Below are 19,242 nucleotides of genomic sequence, written 5' to 3' on the forward strand. Positions count from 1 at the left end.
GCATGAATCAAAATCTGAAAAGGTAAAGCTTAAAAGGGAACAAAAAGAGGCTCTCTGACAGATCAACAAGGGGCAAATGAGGTTATTGTTGACAAATACAAGGTACTGCACATTGGAAACAAGAGTCTAATAATGCACCTGGTTGTCTGATATAATGAACTACTTGGGGAAAATATCTGGGAATCATTGTAGACAGTTCAATGAAAGCCTTTTCTTAGCATGTGCAGCAGTGGCTAAAAAAAAAGTACATTAGATACTTGAATGTCTATAGAATAAAACAGAAATAACCCTGAAAATATTACAATGCTCTTATTAACATATGGTGTGCTGCCACTTACAATACTCACTTTTGGTCACTGCTTCAAAAAGACATGTCAGAGGTAGTAGAGATTTTAAAAGCTGGCAATCAAAACGATTAGTGTGATGGCAAGAACTCCTATGGAAGAAAGAAGCTGAAAAGAATGAGACTGCCAGGATGGTGAGAGAGGTGTGATCAAAGGTGCGAGGTGTGATCAAAATAATGCATGTGATAGAGAAGATAAATGGCCTCATTTTTTTTTTTTTTTTTTTTTTGTCTTGTGAGAATGCAGAGGCAGAAAGAGAAACTGAAAGAAACAAATAAAGAAATGGCTAACAGATAATTATTACCCAAGTGCTCAAACTAGTCCTGAAGTTTGTAAGGAGCATTGTCATGGTTTAAGCCCAGCCAGCAACCCAGAACCACACACCCCCTCACTCACTCCCCCTGTGTCCTCCCCCATTCCCGGAGGGATGGGGAGGAGAATTGGAAGAATGTAACTCCCACAGGTTGAGATAACAACAGTCCAGTAACTAAGGTATAACACAAAACCACAACTCCTACCACCAATAATAATAATGACCTACCACCAATAATAATAATGATGATAAGGGAAATAACAAGGGAAGAGAAAACTGCTCACCACCCGCTGACCGATACCCAGCCCAACCCAAGCAGCGGTCTATCCCTTCTGGGTAACTGTCCCTAGTTTATATACTCAGCATGACCTGCTATGGTATGGAATACCCCTTTGGTTAGTTTGGGTCAGGTGTCCTGTCTCTGCTTCGTCCCGACTTCCACTTCTCCCTGGCAGAGCATGAGACTCAGAAAGTCCTTGGTCAGAGTAAACATGACTTAGAAACAACAAAAAACATTGGTGCTATCAGCATTGTTCCCAGCCTGAAAGTCAAAAACACAGCACTGCACCAGCTAGTAAGAAGGAGAAAAATGACTGCTACTGCTGAACCCAGGACAAGCATATAGTTCTATTGAAAATTATTGCATATGTCATAGCAAGCACACACTGAAAAAACTGTAGAACCGTGAAGTATTGAGACTGGGAAGCCTGTAGGGTTAAAATAAAGATGATGCAAGTACTTTGCCCAGTCAAGGAGACTGTCCAAAATGAAATGAAATAAATTCAGAAGGGAGAAGTCCTTAAATGTTTCTGATACAAGTCAAAAAGTGGATTTGTTGAATTTTCAAATAACCAGTCTCTGTGAGCAGGTTGTGCACTCCAGTTTGTTGCACCATAATTCAGAGAGATCATAGAATCATAGAATAGCTAGGATTGGAAAGGACCTTAAGATCATCAAGATCCAACCCCCCTGTCATGGGCAGGGACACCTCACACTAAACTGTGTCACACAGGGCTCTGTCCAGCCTGGCCTTGAACACCACCAGGGATGGAGCATACACAACTTCCCTGGGAAACCCATTCCAGTGTCTCACCACCCCTACAGTAAAGAACTTCCTCCTTATATCCAATCTAAACTTCCCCTGCTTCAGTTTTAACCCGTTACCCCTTGTCCTATCACTACAGTCAATAATGAAGATTCTCTCCCCAGTATCCTTATAGGCCCCCTTCAGATACTGGAAGGCTGCTATGAGGTCTCCATGCAGCCTTCTCTTCTCCAGGCTGAACAGCCTCAACTTTCCCAGCCTGTCTTCATACGGAGGTGCTCCAGTCCTCCTGATCATCCTCGTGGCCCTTCTCTGGACTTGTTCCAACAGTTCCATGTCCTTTTTATGTTGAGGACACCAGAACTGCACACAATACTCCAGGTGAGGTCTCATGAGAACAGAGCAGAGGGGCAGGATCACCTCCTTCGACCTGCTGGTCACGCTTCTTTTGACGCAGCCTAGGATACGGTTGGCTTTCTGGGCTGTGGACCCATACTGAAGCCGGCCCATGTTCATTTTCTCATCAACCAACACCCCCAGGTCCTTCTCTGCAGGGCTGCTCTGAATTTGTTCTCTGCCCAACCTGTAGCTGTGCCTGGGCTTGCTCCAACCCAGGTGTAGGACCTTGCACTTGTCATGGATAAACTTCATGAGGTTGGCATCAGCCCACCTCACAAGCGTGTCAAGTTCCCTCTGGATGGCATTCCTTCCCTCCAGGGTATCAACCGAACCACACAGCTTGGTGTCATCGGCAAATTTCCCGAGGGCACACTCAATCCCGCTGTCCATGTCAGCGACAAAGATGTTAAACAAGACCGGTCCCAACACCAAGCCCTGAGGGACGCCACTCGTTACTGGTCTCCAGCCGGACATTGAGCCATTGACCACAACTCTTTGCATGCGACCATCCAGCCTGTTCTTTATCCACCAAGTGGTCCACCTATCAAATTGATGTCTCTCCAATCTAGAGACAAGGATGTCGTGTGGGACAGTGTCGAACGCTTTACACAAGTCCAGGTAGATGACATCAACTGCTCTACCCCTGTCCCTCAGTTCTGTAGCCCTATCACAGAAGGCCACCAAATTGGTCAGGCAGGATTTCCCCTTAGTGAAGCCATGCTGGCTGTCACCAAGCACCTTGTTGTTTTTCATGTGCCTTAGCATGCCTTCCAGGAGAATCTGCTCCAAGATTTTGCCAGGCACAGAGGTGAAACTGACTGGTCTGAAATTCCCTGGGTCATCCATTTTCCCCTTCTTGAAAATGGGGGTTATATTTTCCTTTTCCAGTCATCGGGAACTTCACCTGACTGCCATGATTTTTCAAATATGATGGACAGTGGCTTAGCAACTTCATTTGCCAGCTCCTTCAGGACCTGCAGATGGATTTCGTCAGGTCCCATGGACTTGTGTATGTTCAGCTTCTTAAGATGGTCTTGAACCAGATCCTCTCCTACAGTGGGCCTAGGGTCTTCATTCTCACAGTCTCTGCATTTGCCTTTCAAGACTCGGGTGGTGTGCTCAGAGCATTTGAGAGTGAAGACCGAGGCAAAGAAGTCATTAAGAACCTCAGCCTTCTCCAAATCCAGGGTAGCCAGCTCTCCCAATAGCTTCTGGAGGGGGCCTATGTTGTCCCTAGTCTGTCTTTTATTTGCAATGTAACTGTAGAATCCCTTCCTGTTATCTTTTACATTCTTAGCCAAGTTTAATTCTAACTGGGCCTTAGCTTTCCTAACCTGGTTCCTAGCTTCCTGGACAACATCCCTGTATTCTTCCCAGGCCACCTGTCCTTGCTTTCACCTTTTATAAGTCTCTTTTGTCCCCTTGAAGTTTCCTCAGGAGCTCCTTACCCATCCAAGGAGGCCTCCTGGCTCTCCTGCTGCACTTCCTTCTAGTTGGGATTCAACACTCCTGAGCTTGCAGCAGGTGATCCTTGAATATCAACCAACAGTCTGGGGCCCCTCTGCCCTCTAGGGCTATATCCCATTGAACCTTACTAAGCAGGTTCCTGAAGAGGCCAAAGTCTGCTCTTCTGAAGTCCAGGGCAGTGAGCTTGCTGCACGCTCTTCTCACTGTCCTGAGGATCTCAAATTTGACCATCTCATGATCGCTGCATCCAAGGCTGCCCTGGAGCATCACATTTCCAGTCAGCCTTTCCCTGTTGGTGAGCATGAGGTCTAGCATGGCACCTCTCCTTGTCGGCTCCTCTATTACTTGCAGAAGAAAGTTGTCTTCCACCACCATTGAGGAACCTCCTGGATTGCTTGTGCTGAGCCGTACTGTCGCTCCAACAGATACCAGGGTGGTTGAGGGCCCCCATGAGAACAAGGGACTGCGAGCGTGAGGCTGTTCCTATCTGTCTGTAGAGTGCTTCATCGACAGAGTCCTCTTGATCAGGCAGTCTGTAACAGATCCCCACAATAATGTTTCCCATCACTGTTCTCCCTTTAACCCTGACCCTCAAACTCTCTGTTGACTGCTCACCTGTCCCCAGACAGAGGTCCATACTCTCCAGCCGATCCCTAACATAAACAGCAACTCCCCCTCCCCACCTGCCAGTTCTGTCTTTTCTAAAGAGCCTGTAACCTTCCATTCCAACCCTCTAGTCGTAGGAGCCATCCCACCATGTTTCTGTGATACTTATTATATCCCTATAGACACATAAGCACATATCATATCCACATAGATCCAAATCTGTCAGCAGCTGAGCTCATACTGGGACGCTGCAGAAAACTTGTCAGCTGCCCTCATGTCTCCTTCTACCTGTGGCTCTAGGAACAGCCTAGTTGAGTCTGAAGAGGACATCTGATGGTTTGTGCAGCATTAGCGCTGTGTAAGAGCCATTCTCTTGTCTCATGGAGGCAGAAGGCAGCTTTTTTGACTGTAACACTGTGTGACCTGGATCTCCCCTGTGGCTTTCTGTGTAGCTCTACAGGGTTTCTTGTCTCTTATTCTGCAGCAAGTAGTTGCTGCCTTGACTTTTCCCTCCAAATAGCATGGAATGGCAATTCTTGGCTCTTTTAGCTGGTGTCAGATGAGTAAATAAGGTATTTTTTTTTCCTTTAATGGGATTTTAATTCTTAGCTTCTAATTCTAATGGTGTTCAAATTTTAAAATATTTATATTTGATAATTAAAAAAATATGTTTAAACCTTATGGTGAGACTGGACCCATTGAAGTCTAAATATTTGACTTGATGTTGTTTCATGTCGGTTTTTTTGATATATCTAAAATTCTCCCATTTAAAACTCTGGTTTTGAATTCTGTCATTCCTCGGCTGCAAGTTACAAGCATACTTTATTTTAGAAGAAATCCATTGGTGATCCTGCTATTGTCTTTGGGAGGAGAAAAATCCAAATCAGATGAATCAGTCTCCCCTGTTCTTGTCCATTCTCAAAAGTTACTGCAGGGGTGGCATACCATACATGGTAGGCTCCCACACAGACCTTACCACCTGACTGCAGCAGTGGCAGCCTTCAGAAGGTGTAATATTGATTGTGCTAAGGGGCATCTAGTGGTTAAATATGTAGGCAGAGAAATGTTGATTGAAGGGGATCCTGTAGAGAAACCCTGACAGGCAGAATCTCAGTGGGTGTAAGAGACAAAGTTGCCATGGTGAGAGTGCTTGCTACCATTTGTACATCTTGGTGCTCCTGATGAAGAAGAGTGCTTACATACTTCTATTTTCACAGACCATCCTGTTTCCAGTAGTGTAGACAGTCAATCTGGTTGATATTTCTGTTGCAACCTGTTAATATTTAGAATTAATTGTGCTGCTATTCTTCTGCAAGGTTGTTGCTTTAAAACTGACTTAGGTTCGCATTAGCTTCTAATTTTTTTGTTGTCAGGTGCAATTATAAGATTCCAGAATTATTTTGTCTGTAAATGTCATGTTTATACAATATTGAGAATGTCATTCTGTAAAATGGCTGGCCAAGAGAAATTCTCTGTTGCCTTCTGCTTGTTTAGTACCTAATCTCCAGAGCCCTTGAAAAACTACCAGATGAAAAGTTATGCACCACTAATGAAATATGTATTCACTGAAAGAAAAAAGGACTGAAAGAGGAACATCTCTCAGCTTCATATTTTAGCAGATCTGAATTCAGGTCATGTGTATGAGAGATGGGAATCATAGAATGGTTTGGGTTAGAAAGGACCTTAAAGATTGTCTGGTTCAACCCCCCTGCCATGGGCAGGGACACCTTCCACTAGACCAGCTTGCTCAAAGCCCTGTCCAACCTGGCCTTGAACACTGCCAGGGATGGAGCAGTTGCAGCTTCTCTGGTTAACTTTTTCCAGTGTCTCACCCTCAAAGTGAAGAGTTTCTTCCTAATACCCTACTCTAAATTTACCCTTTTCCAGTTTAAAGCCATTTCCCCTTGTCCTGTCACTACATGCTCATGTAAAAAGTCCCTCTCCAGATTCCTTGTAGGCCCCCTTTAAGTACTGGAAGGCTGCTGTAAGGTCTCTCTGGAGCCTGCTTTTTTACAAGCTTAACAAGCCCACCTCTTTAAGTCCATCTTCAGAGGAGAGAGGCTGGATACGAGCTTGTGACTGAATTCCTCTTACTGTATAGAAAATTATTCAGGCCAAATCTACTACCATGGGAAGCTCCAACTGAACATTTATAAAGCTGTGTTTGGGAAATGCTACTGTTTCCCAGGGCTCTGCAGTGTCTGCAACCCCTACTTGAGATCTAGATCTCAGTTCTGCAGGAAACTGCAAAGTGCTGAAAACCTTAGCTAAAGCTAGGTTTTCCATGCTCCCTAGTGTAGAGCTGAACTTTGATTAGAGCTGGAGCCCTCAGGGCTTTTTGGACTCTCAGGCTAGAGCAGCGAGCCTTGGATCCCTGGCACAGCTGCTGCTTCTGAGCCAAGCCAGGGAGCGGGGAGTGCCACTCAGTAGGGTAGGGGAATCATGCCTTGTTTGCCAAGAGTTCATCAAACCTCTCCATATTTCAGGTGAAATATTGTGCGTTCAACAAATTGCCATTTTCCAACAAAAATCTGTCTCACTGAAAGGTTTCCAACCAACTTGAGTCACAAGTGAAAACGAATGTGTGGAGCTCAGCCTGGTGCCAGTTTGTTCCGATCCCATGTTCATCAATTAGTAAGGAGCAAATGTATGTATTTGCCAGTCTTTCTGCAGGGAGTACTCTGGAGTGCTGCTGTCAGGATTTAAAATTCCTTTGTGAAGCTATAGGGAAAAAACTTTCCAATATACCCGCCACTATTATATGGGCTCAGTTGTTCCTTCCTTTTCATAAGTACCGTGTTAAACATGGAATTGAATAACTGTATGTATATAGTTTATATTAATGAGTGTGCCTGTTCAAATAATGTGTAAACCATTACACATGGGTGGATGGATAGAATTTTATTTAAAAGGTAATCGGGATCGAGCCTGGGGACACTACGCATTGTACTCATACTGGAGCATGCAGTTTCTATAAGAAAGAGCCTGTAGTCAAAATATGAGGACAGGAAGATTAACTGTTATCATTAATTGACTGATAAAATGGAATAAATGGCAGATGTTTATATTTTATCATAACAGAGCTGTTTGTTTTCTGGTAGAATTTATTTGTAACAAACTGTTTCAGTCCTACCTTGGTATTGCCAGGTGTTGTGTCTTTACTCTCATGATGCAAAAGTCAATGATGCACGTTGCTGTAAGGGTGCTGTTTTGCTGGTTTGCTCTGGACAATTGTTATTTCTGAGGTTACACAGACTGATCATGCTTAGCACATAATAGATAAGGGGGTTCTGTTTGTAATCAAGAAAGCTACCAGTTATGGCTTGGAAGTCTTTTTATACACAGACACGTCGTGAGGATCTGATTGTAAGAACTGTTTGATCCAAAGCAGACTTTATCTTTTCCATGCTGGAGAAACAGATGTTCCTGATTTTTTATTTTTTTTTTTTTTCAGTTGAGTCTGATCTTTACGTTCATTGACTTATGTGTAAAAGAATCCTACTGTTCCTAGTGCCTGACCTCTTTCCAAGTACTCAGGATGAAGAGTTCATTAGTTAACTTTTTTGAAAATGGTGGGACGAGTGTAGAGCTGAGATTTCTATAATGCTTGTGAATTCTTTTCTGCTTAATACATGCTTTTATCTTTCACCTCTTGAACTAGGTTCATCAGCATCAAGACAGGGGTGAGACCTTTCAATGCCAGCTATGCCCTTTTACCTCCTCCCGCCACTTCAGCCTGAAACTCCATATGCGTTGCCATCAACATTTCCTCAGGACAGAATCCAAAGTGAAGGAGGAAATACCAGAAACTGAGGTGAAGGGGTCACCACAGGTAAATAGTGACTCCTGCCTGGGACCACAGAGGGAAGGAGGTGGACCTGACCTTACAGGATCAGCATCTGTATCTAAAACACCTGATGTGGCTGAGCAGCCAAGTGGAGGTATTCCACCTTTACTAGTGAAAGAAGAGCCCAAAGATGACAGTGGCTTATCAGCTGCACCTTTTGCTCTTAGCACTGTTGACAGAGTGCCCAACAACACAAAGCTGAAAGACTCCTCTGACTTTGTGGCTAGTACAGCATCAGCACTATTCAGCCAAGACATCTCTGTCAAGATGGCATCGGATTTTCTTATGAAGCTGTCAGGTAATTTTTCAGTAAGGGGCAACATCAGCTGCTTCTTTACAGCCTAAAAACCACTTTGCCTTGGGTTTGCTAAGTCATGGAATTGCAGGGAGAAAAACATTACAACTTCTTAATTTATAATTTCTTGTTTCTTCTGATAAGGAGTGGTGCATGATGGGTGGAAAATGGTGAGAGGAGAAAGGGATTTTGCTGTTTAATTGGTAGGACTGGGAGAGAGATTTTTCTATCCAGGATTTCATGTTCATTGACAGTTACCTGGCAAGTCTCACTTGGTGTGTTTTTCAGACATGCTGAGTACTTGTAGTTCTGGTTTGGAATTACTGAGGGTCACAAGTACCCAGCATGTTAGAAAATTCAGCTCTTAAGTTTTCACCTTTCCCCATCTGTTTAAATAGGACTAATAAGACTGGTCACTTTTCCATCACAGTAATATTTGGGGTCTAACTATTAAATATGTGTGAAGTATGAATGTTACTGTATTTCTTGATTATTAACACTAAAAAGGTAGTCCTAGAGATTCATGAATATTTTTTTAATTTTTTTTTTTTTTTACTATTTTACTTAAAATTCATACCTAATGCAAACCACGTGCTTATTATGTTTTCTTTCACTCTCAGATTATTGCTCTAAGAATGATACTTATAAAGCTCTAAGAGTGAGACTCTGAAGTTGCAGATATGTTTAGGGTGAATCTTTTATGTGCTCTTTTATTGATTTGACTGAACACTTCAGAATTGTTAAAGAGCAAGGAGTCAGAAAAAATGTCACTTGAGAAACTCTGTTTCACAAGGAGATGGCAGTCCCTATGGCAAGTTTTAGACCAGAGGTAAAAGATATCCTTTTCATTAGAAAATAATTGATCACCTTTTTACTTTAAATGGAGTGTAAGTTGTATTTTAGCAAACCTTATTGTCAGGTAAACTAAGGAATTAGTTCTGTCCTGATGCCATTGCCTTGGTGAAACTGCAGCTGTTTATTTTTTAGAGGCTTGCTGTCTTCATCTGCCCAGACCTTTATACCTCTGGGATCACAGTTCTCTGGGGAATTGAGTAGAATGGCTAACCATGAGAAATCAAGCCTGAGGCTTCATGGAGCCAACCATGGAAGAGAGTTGAGGAGAAGCAGGAGGTGAAATGAGCTGGTACAAGTGGTTTGCTGTGTGGGTTGGAAGAAGCAACAAAAGCCTTCCCTAAAAAATAATAATAAACTGTTGGTATAACTTATTATTATGACCAACAACAATTGAGCATGGCTGAGTGTGTTTTGATTTGCTTGTACATTTTTTTTAATTGAGTTTTAAACGTGGACTCTGTATGAAATCCATTTTTTATGTTGTCTGACAGCTGTCATATATGTGTTGTTGTTCTGATATCTATCTTAGGTTTGGATTGCTGTGCGCCGAGTGTCTCTACACACTAGCTGTACTGACCTATAGAGTGCTCATGATGGCTGCATGTAGCAAGAATGAGAGCAGAAAGCAGGAGAGGGGGAAAGCCTGAAAGCTGAGAAAACATATAACATTTTGATGTGGGTTTTTTTCATGTAGCAATTGAGGGGGAGCTGTTTACAGTTTGGCAGACGGTCATGTTTTCAACGTCTGATCTACTGGCATCAGAAGAAGGATACAAATGTCGATTATTCATGCAAAAGGCCTATGCAGTTATTTTATGGTGACTTACTAAAGGTCTTGAAACCTGACTTGTGTGCACTGTTACCTAGCAACATGTTATAAAGTCACTGGGGGAGTGAGATGTATCTGTAATTTTGTATGTGTGCATATTTGGATAAAAATGTACTGCCAGTCACCAAGTTTACTACACAAGAACAGCAATGTTGAAAGGAATTTCTTTTCTCCTGAGATTTATATTGTGTTACATACATTTAGTTCATGCTTTCCTCCATACAATGTGTGTAAATTTAGAGTAGAAGTAATTCTTTTCTGGGAAGTTGGCTAAGTATTACCTGCATTTTTTTGACTGCTTGCTGTGCTGAACCAAGCTCCTTTGAGTGATTTTTTTATTACAACACTCGCTTGTTAGGCACATCAGATCTTTGATTACTCGCCCTACCTTTTCCATGATATAAATCTTTTGACATCTCAAATTGTATATGCCAGTTGTAACAGCCAACACAGATTTGTCAAGACCAAATTATGTCAAAACAATCTAATTTTCTTCTCTGACAGCCCTTGTGGCTAAGAAAGAAACAGTAGATAGATATATAGACTTCTAGAATCTGGCATTTATTCTTATTGAATATTGATGGTTTAAATGAACATTTATTTTTGCTTGCCAATGTTTATTGCATGTCTTCTTCTTGGTTGGTGTCGTTTGTATGCCTCCAGTTTCACGGGAAACCTCAGGGACAGTTGATTTTCATTTCTGTGCAGTTTCAGCGTCTTTTTCCAAAAGTGTGACTCAGAAAAGTGCTTGTCTCCCTTCAGACTCAAGAGGTGCAGTTTCCACAAGTTTATCTGGTGCACCAAGGCTGAAAGAGAGTATAAAATTGGTGTTTATTAATGATTATGATTTTAAAAATCTTAATAAGTATGTTTATAAACTTGACTGAGTATTATTTCTAATTGTGCAATGCAGTACATTTTCTAGCCTAGAAGAAGTGGGTATCAGATGGCTGGAAAATAGTACATTGCAAATAATTAACAGTTAGAAGAGTCACATTCAAAATAGATCTATGCAAAATGTGCAAGTGTTCAACAAACAGTTGCACAAATACAAACCCAGGAACAGCTAGCTAGGTAACCGTTCTGTGGGAAAAGAACAGGAGTTGACAATGTCATAGTGGTACTAAAAAGGCAGTTATTGTACTGGGGTATATACAGAGAGAAACAGCCTCAAAAAACAGAGAAATGGTCCTGCTCTTCGTCCTTATGAAGTCCAAGGGTTTGGCACTATAGTTTGTGAAGAGTGTGGATGGTTGGAAAGACTTCAGAGGAGAGCATCAAAAATGACTGGAGATTTAGAAAACATGTCCAGTGAAGATGAATAAAAGGGAGTGAGGTTGTGTGGCCTATAGAGGAGACTAAGGAGAGTCATTAATAAGCCTTTAATGCATTAAAGAGTTTGTCTTGGGGAGAAAGAAATAATCTGTTGATTCATCATAATTATAATAAAAAATAGTGGACTTATGTTGCTGTAGGGTTTAAGTCAGCACTAGAAAAATCTTCATAAAAGTTGAGACAGTTAAAACTCTATGGTAGTGTGGCTGGAGAGATGGCCATGTCTGCCACTGGAGAATTTTAAAAACAGGTTAAATGACTACCTGTCAGATATGTTGGATCACATATTAGGCAGTAGGATGGACCAGATCTGTGTATGTGTATCTCAGCCAGTGAACCACAGGGCATTAGAAGCAGTTGCAAGAAATTTTATCTGAACATAAACAAGCAGCAATATGTAGAGAAGCAAAGTGGGGAAAAAATTCACAGATGTTCAGTGTTAGACCTGATTTCGAGTGGCGCAGAAACGAATTGGATGACATTGCTCAAAATGGCCTCTGAAATTTTTTCAGAAAGGCCTAGGAGAGCTTATTTTAAAGAGGTTGGGAAATATTGCTGTGGGTGACCTCTTGAGATCCCTTCAGCCCTTATTATGTTCCATTGCTTGCCAGAAAGATTTTCAGTTACATGTTTTATGAAATAAAGCATAACACATAGCACCAAATGTAAATCTAAAAAAAAATAACAAATCTTGATATTTGTTTTTCCCCGATTCCATTCTTTACGTCCTAGTTTAAGGTAGGAGATTCTTTTATGTTCACAAGAAATTCAAAGTGTTCTCTGAAATTTTATTTAAAATTTGAAAGGGTTAATGTTTGTAAAGACAATTATCAGATGACTCTTAACATATAAACAGAAGAATATTTAAGCATGGGCAAGTTTTTGCCTTCAAATCTTCCCACTTCAGTAGGACTTCTTCTATGCTTGAAGTTGGCCAATTACTTTGCTGGATCAGTGCTTTGCCAGAATGTTTCCTTACCCCAGTCCATTAATTCCATGTTGAAACTTTGTAACTGCATTCATATCTTAATTTGCAGAGTATTTGCTTTTCCTGTTTCAAAGATTTCAGTGGCAGATGTTATCTCTACATCTCTTTAAATACTGATGTCCTTTCACCTACTTCTAAGGCTTTAAGTTCTTTTGTAATAAAAAATGGCTTTCACAGTGATCCAAATTACAATGGCCGGTGTACTCTAGTGAAGCTATTACTGTGCCTGTGTTATCTGCTGCAGTTACTTTTCATAACATTCAAAAAGAAATGAATCCCATCAGAATGAATGGGATTCTTGCACTATTGATCTCAACGGAATTCTGTGTGGAAACAGTAATTGTAAGGCATACTTCATTGCTGGCCTCTCTCCACATCTTCCCTGTGTTCACCAAGTGTGTTACTCTAGAAAGCATGCGTCACTCTCTTATCTTGTGATGGTGTATATTATGAAGTGTGCCCTGCTTCTGCAGCTCTTTTAATGTTCCCCAAGTTACTTGCATGAAAAAGTTTAAAATAGAGAGGAGGAAGGAGAGATAACATTCTGAGGGCCTGGGGCTGCCCCTGTTAAACAAATGAGAAACCATGTTTTCTCCCAGTTTAAGTCATATCTGCTGTCACTATTCTGTGAAGAGTAAAATTTTTATTTTGGAAAATAATGCCACCATGGGGTTTTGGTGACTGTCCAAAGTACTTGGACTTTGCATTCATGTTTTATTAGCTGATTCTGTTAATGGGATAATGAAGTAGTAAGTCATCAGACTGCTATGTACAAAATATTAGTAGATAAGCTAAGTAATCACTTGTATTATTTGTTCTGTTTGGTTCTTAAAAATTACTGCATTCCTTAAAGGTAATACAAGTAATTTGAAATGTTTTAGATTTGCCATTGACAATACTGGACTGACTGGCTTTAACTCTTCAAAGAGCTATTTTTAATAAAATAAAAGCATGTCTAATTAAATTGTTATAATTGATGCATTTGTGTAGTGGGTTCCAAAGAAAAGACCATGCTGCCTATATTTAGGATTCAGGGTTGATGCCAGAATGTAAAATTTCAATTAGAATATGTAAGAGCACAGGGCTGGCAATTATTGAGCTACATCCTTAATTTAAAAATACCTTGAATTCCATAATGCTGCTGTCAGTGTAAATATCCCAGTGTCATCAAGATCTCTCTTTGAAGTGTCTCTCCAGATTCACAATTTCCATATAAATCTTTAATTTAAAATAAAACTGAAAAGGGGCAATAGCACAGCTAATTAAGACTTGGGCAAATAAAAGCTTGTAATAATCTTTGCCACTGATGTATCGCTACCCTTATAATCTCTTTTTAGCAACTGCTAGTCTTCCATCCACAATTTCCCGCCATCCTTAAAGGCATACCCCATCATGCTTCACACCTTGAAGGAGTATGTAGAATTTAGCAAGATAAAACAGTGTAGACTCTGCTCTAATCCACTCTTTTTAAATGCAGAATAACAAATACTTTTTTGTGTACTCAGCCCAATACAGCTTAAAAGAAGACATGAATATGATTCTGGACCAGCCCTGTGCTTACGATTTAGTTTTAATATCTATACAAACTCTTAGAGTATAAGACTAGACTCTTTTGCTTCCTTGATTACACCATTACTCTGAGCAGAAGTCCTAGCTCATGAGCCTTTCTGTCACATCTATCCAAAAGGGGAATTGGAGACATTGTTATTTCCATCATTTCTGATTGTTTTGGGTATTGTTTTCTTAAACAAATATAAAGGTCAGTCTGGTGGTGTTTCTCTCCTTCTCTGTTTCTGCTCCTTTGTAGAGAGAAGAAATATCTATACTACTAACAGTTATTTCCTATCAGATACAAATTTCTCTTTGCTCCTTTCACTCTCCTCCTTTTTTTTCTATAGCTTCCTCAGAATTTTGCCTATTCTACTGTTATTTTTATTTTTATCTGGAAAGAAGATGGTCTTGGCAGATATTATGACCTTGTTTAGGAAGTAGGACTTTGACAATGTAACAGATATCTTAGGGCTTGGGGGGATGTGTCATCCTACAGGTGCCATAGCAATTTGCGTAATTCTTCCATTCTCCTTGGACTAGAACGTTGTGAAATTTGGGGGGACAGTAGCAGGATTGGTCATTTTTCAGTGCTGTGTCTCATTTTGCTTGACTACAGCTCCTCAAATACAAATCAGAATCATAGAATGGTTTGGGTAAGGAGGGATCCTAAAGATTATTTAGTTCTATGCCATGGGCAAGAACAATTTCTACAAGGCCAGGTAGCTGCTTTAGAGAAGATCGGGACAGTTAGCATGTCTTTCCTTAATCTCTCTTACATATTTTTAACATACTTAAGCAAGGTTGTGTGAAAGACTTTGTATTCTAAGTGGTCTCTGGATGCCCAGAGGTGGCAAGTCTTGGCATCATCATACTTCTCATGATTGTTTATTTTGGTGATCCACTGTTTTGTTAAAAAGAAATGCTGCAATGCTGAGTGCCCTTGAGTAATAAATTGGGTTTTTATCAATAGTTCGCGTCCTCTTCCTTGTAGCCCTGTTGGTTAGTTTATTTGGCTGAGAGCAGAGTAGAGGGCTTTGAAAATGGGATGTAATTGAGTTAGAACTCCCAGCATGGTTAGGTAGCAGGAGGTGCTCTGGGATAGATTAATACGCCAGGAGAGAAGGCACTAGAAAGAAATGAGGGACCATCTAGGTTGCCAGTAGAACAGTATTTCTCCTTTTGGGCCACTTACAGTGTAGACAGCCTCGATGTTTAATAAGCTGGACATAATTTATCAGCCCAATTGGATTTTAGTCTGGAGATTCTCCAGCTGGTTCCAATTGCATAGATTTTTCTTGCAAAACAGTTAGCTCACTAGAGGCTTCTACTGCAGTGTTTGTACCCCTTACTCAGTTCTTGAATATCAGCAAAATATAAGCCCTAGTCTTCATGCAGAATGCCAATACCTACCTGCACATTTCAATTACTAGAGCGAAACTGGTAGAAGACTCAAGTCATATTCTTTATTAACTATAGCTGCCTTCAGAATATTGGTGCTCAGTGTCAGGGAAATGTGTCTTCCAAATACTGCAGAACTGATCTGTCAGAGGTCCTTGGTTTCTTATAACTGCCACATCTCACAAATTACCATGTGCAATGAAAAGCTCCGTATATCATTCAGATACTCTAGCTCCAGCAGGACCTTTCTTCCTCAGGTAGAAGTCATGCCATCATTCTCTTGCCACAGTGGCTCTGAGAAGGATCACAAAGGGAGGCTTTCCCACAAGATCTCAAGACCAGTTCAATATGCAGTACCTTTTGGAATATGTCTTCACTTTTCTGTGAGCCATGACTGGCCCGCTCAGTCTCATCTTTGTAGCTGTAGTCAGGCATCACTTGTAAAATAATAGGATGGTACAGCGGTGTACTATGGTACTTTCATCACAGTTCATTTTGACCCACACTCTGATGCTTTTTCTTGTGGCCTCTTTTGTGACAGCGTTTTTATTGTGGATTCTTTCTCATGTTTGCTCAGACAGATGGACTGAATGGTGACCAACTCTTTGCTGCTTGTGACTTGTAACACTAAGCTTTGCTTGAAGTAATCAGCCCATTTTTCCTCTTTCAATTATAAACACTTTGAGCATTTAGAAATCCTTGTAAGTGGACTGATGCAGTTAGCAGCTTCTGTCAGTGTTTCAGATTAGTGGCAGATGCCCAAAGCTTTTTTTGTGGCATTTGGCAGGTTGAGGAAAGTGTTATAACTTCCATCATCTACTTTTGCTAAATGGCTCAAATGACTCCAGTTGCCAGGAAGATAAAAATCATCAGTCTGGAATCTTCTTTGATCTGGGTTTTTGTTTTTTTTTTTTTCTGGGTATGGAATAGAATGGAACAAATGGAGTATTATCAACTCTGCTTGAGAGATTGCTGCCTGTTGGTTGCATTTGCTGGGTGGGTTGGTTTTTTGTTTTTTTTTTTTCTCATGGTATATTTCAAAATTAAATTGCTGGGCTTTTTTGGGCTCAGTCTACGGGCAACACAGCCTTCAATCTGCACTCACTGCAATTCAGAATGAATGTAAATTAAATACAAATGAAGTATATATATGTGCATCTATTTTTGTATGTAGATAGAAGATGTTATTCCTTCTGGGGACTAATAATATTGTCATTCAAAAATACTTTAATAGACCTAAACATCATCTTTTTAATCCTTGTCTAGTTCTTATTTTTAAAAGATTCCTCAATCATAGGGTTGTTTTGTTGTTGGTGGCTTTTTTTTTAAACCCCTCTAGTCTCAGTCGACATTTATTTCTCTTATTTGCAATGTTTTTTTTCTTACATCTGTTTACTGTTCTCTCTAATATGACTAGTGGACGCATCATAGTTGCTGTTTCCCATGTGTTTGCAATTTTGCCTGTAATTATGGATCCAAGATGGGACAGAGGCAAAATTGGTGGGGAGCTTTGGTGTTTTGGGGATTTTTTTTTTCCTCTAGTTTTAATATATGGATCTGATAGACTGGATAACTTCCCCGATTTTTTATTTGCCCTTCTATTTAGGCTTCATTTACATTGGAATCGACTTTAGTATTTTTCAAGGAGGAGTAAAGGCTACATTAGTTGAAGCAAAAGTCCCATTAATTGAAGCAATTTGGTTGAAAGTGACCCAACAGTTGTCTGATTTTATTTGTTTTTGTTTCCTGGGAGAAGAAGAATGAGGTAAATAACTCATCTGTTTCTGTGTCTGCAATTAGAGTGTTTGATTTTTGGAAAGTGTGGTCAGTTCAAAAAATGTGCTGTCAGTTAATTAATGAAATAAAAGCCTACTTCTTTCCTAATTTTTAAATTCTATCATCTGTCCAAAGCACAGCAGCCTAGAGTAGGTAGAACCAGCAACATGAGTAAGAACAATAGTCTGGGCTTCTTTTCCCCTTAATGTAATACTGCCAAATGCACATCTTCAGGACCTCCTCTGGACTGTAGGACCCTGACTATGTTTTATGTTTCTTATAAGTGACATCTTGTAGACACACAGGGACAAACTGAGTATATAGATCTCATGAAAAACCCATTTAGATTATGCCTGATGTTGTGCTGGTTGTTGTCAACATACTTTTAGCATTGGTATCCCAAGTGGCAGCTCAGAAGTGCGAGGGAGCAGTGGCATACAGCAGTATGTGGAGAGCTAATGTGTGGAGCAGGGAGAGAAAAGGAAGGTGAAACATAAGGAAGGAGGGAAACTTGCTGGATTCCACCTTCAAGTCATTCTGGGTGTGTTTAAACTCTGATGTGACCTACCTTGAAGTTTTGGTTCTCTGAGCAATAGCATCTCAGTAGAGCTTGAGAATACCCTGGGATAAAGAGCATAGAGCACTTGACACCTGCCCTTAGATTGGGTCAAACTGGCTGCTGAATTTAGGCTTGGTGATAAGAGGGTTTAATAAATGTTGATTTCTTCCAAAAGTGTCCACTTTGATCCTCCTTTTTTGTGGTAGGGGAACCCATAAAGTGTCTGCCACTGCATACTCTAGAGTCTGACTCTGAAAAAGGCTCCTAGTTTAAGGCTGTGATATTATATGAATTCTGTTATAGTGATTTGATTTGTATGTGGATATTTTTTCATTGTTCTTAACCTGGCTTATAATGGACCCATGGTTGCATTCTTACACTGAACTATGTATGTTCAAGGCCAGGTTGGACATGGCCTTGAGCAACCTGGTCTAATGGGAGATGTCCCTGCCCATGGCAGGGGAGTTGAATTTGATAATCTTAAGGTCCTTTCCAACCCAAACCATTCTGTGATTCTGTGTGAATTTGATATCATCTCTATATTCTGAGTGGTAAAAGTGTGTGCTGGCCTGATCTCTGGTGCTTTCAGTACCTGGTTCGTTTTCTGCCCTGGTTCATGGGCAAAAAACATAATCGGCTTCACAGGTTAGTAATTGCTATTAGTGGGTTGTCTCTACCTCTTTACTCAAATTCATGTTTCCTTTATGTTCTGGGTGAATTTGAATTAATAACTTATTGAAATTAATAAATTCAAAATATTTCTCCAGGTTTTTTGAACATTCAGGCAGAATGCTCTCTATCAGTTGCACTCAGCTCCTGGTGGAGGTATTTTTTATATCAGTAGCAGCAAAAGTAGAATGTTTTAAAAGAGAAGGAAGTGTGGCATGGAAGTTTTGGGTCTTTTTGGGTTTTTTTGGTGACCATTAATCACCCTAGGTCAAACCCCAGAATATACTGAGCCAGAAAGATGTAGAAGGATGTAGGTGTGGATAAAGAAGATAGATGGAAGTTTTTTGTAAGTACCTTGGTAAAGTTAAGATTAGTTTGAGCACCTTAACCTGTATTTTAATGAATTACAGCGTGTTTGAATGTTTCATATTTCAGCTTTTGCTCTTTAAAAAAAAATATAAAAAAAATGGGAAAAGCAATTTCTCATATTGGTAAAAATGCTTAAGTGCTTATAGGTCATATTAAAAATTACACACATAAGGTAATTTAATTTTTGGAGTAATGAATAGCAGCAATGTCTATGTACATGCTGCTTATATCACTTTCTTTGATCTTGTTCTTTGGTAATGTCTTGCCAACCAATAAGAAAGCAGAAAATTCAATCAAGCCTGGAATATAAACTGAAGTGTTGTGCTATGGGGTAATGCAGAGGATTGTCTTGTGGATGGAGTAAAATATGTAGGAGCAATAGTGAGGTAAATGGTGGGAATGCTTAGAAGGCGAACAAAATGGGGATGATGCTCTGACTTTCAGGATTGTGGAGACAGAATTTTAGAGAGGTGAGAAATCTAAGCTCACTGCAGTTTGGGGCACCGAGCAAGTCATCTGCTATATGTTACTGGGAATTTAAAGTGAAATTTTAAACAAGAAAAAGGCACTAAGATGTAGGGAAGGAAATATCTCTTA

General features: G+C 40.3%; 1 protein-coding gene across 6 annotated transcripts in view; it reads left to right on the forward strand.

Moving 5' to 3' along the window:
- The window catches only part of ZNF827 (zinc finger protein 827), a 109,420-nt gene that overhangs the window by 38,105 nt on the left and 52,073 nt on the right, over positions 1-19,242 (forward strand). For all 6 annotated transcript variants that reach the window (XR_009961617.1, XR_009961618.1, XR_009961619.1 and 3 more), the window contains exon 4: positions 7,836-8,319. Coding sequence is in view for 3 of the 6 variants with exons in the window: in XM_062602847.1 (XP_062458831.1) it covers positions 7,836-8,319 (484 nt within the window). In the remaining 3 variants the exon portion in view is untranslated. The remainder of the gene's footprint in view (positions 1-7,835; positions 8,320-19,242) is intronic.

Source organism: Pezoporus occidentalis, unplaced genomic scaffold (genome assembly GCF_034315485.1).
Source record: "Pezoporus occidentalis ecotype Australia unplaced genomic scaffold, CSIRO_AGI_Poc_V1 ctg79, whole genome shotgun sequence".
Taxonomy (NCBI): domain Eukaryota; kingdom Metazoa; phylum Chordata; class Aves; order Psittaciformes; family Psittacidae; genus Pezoporus; species Pezoporus occidentalis.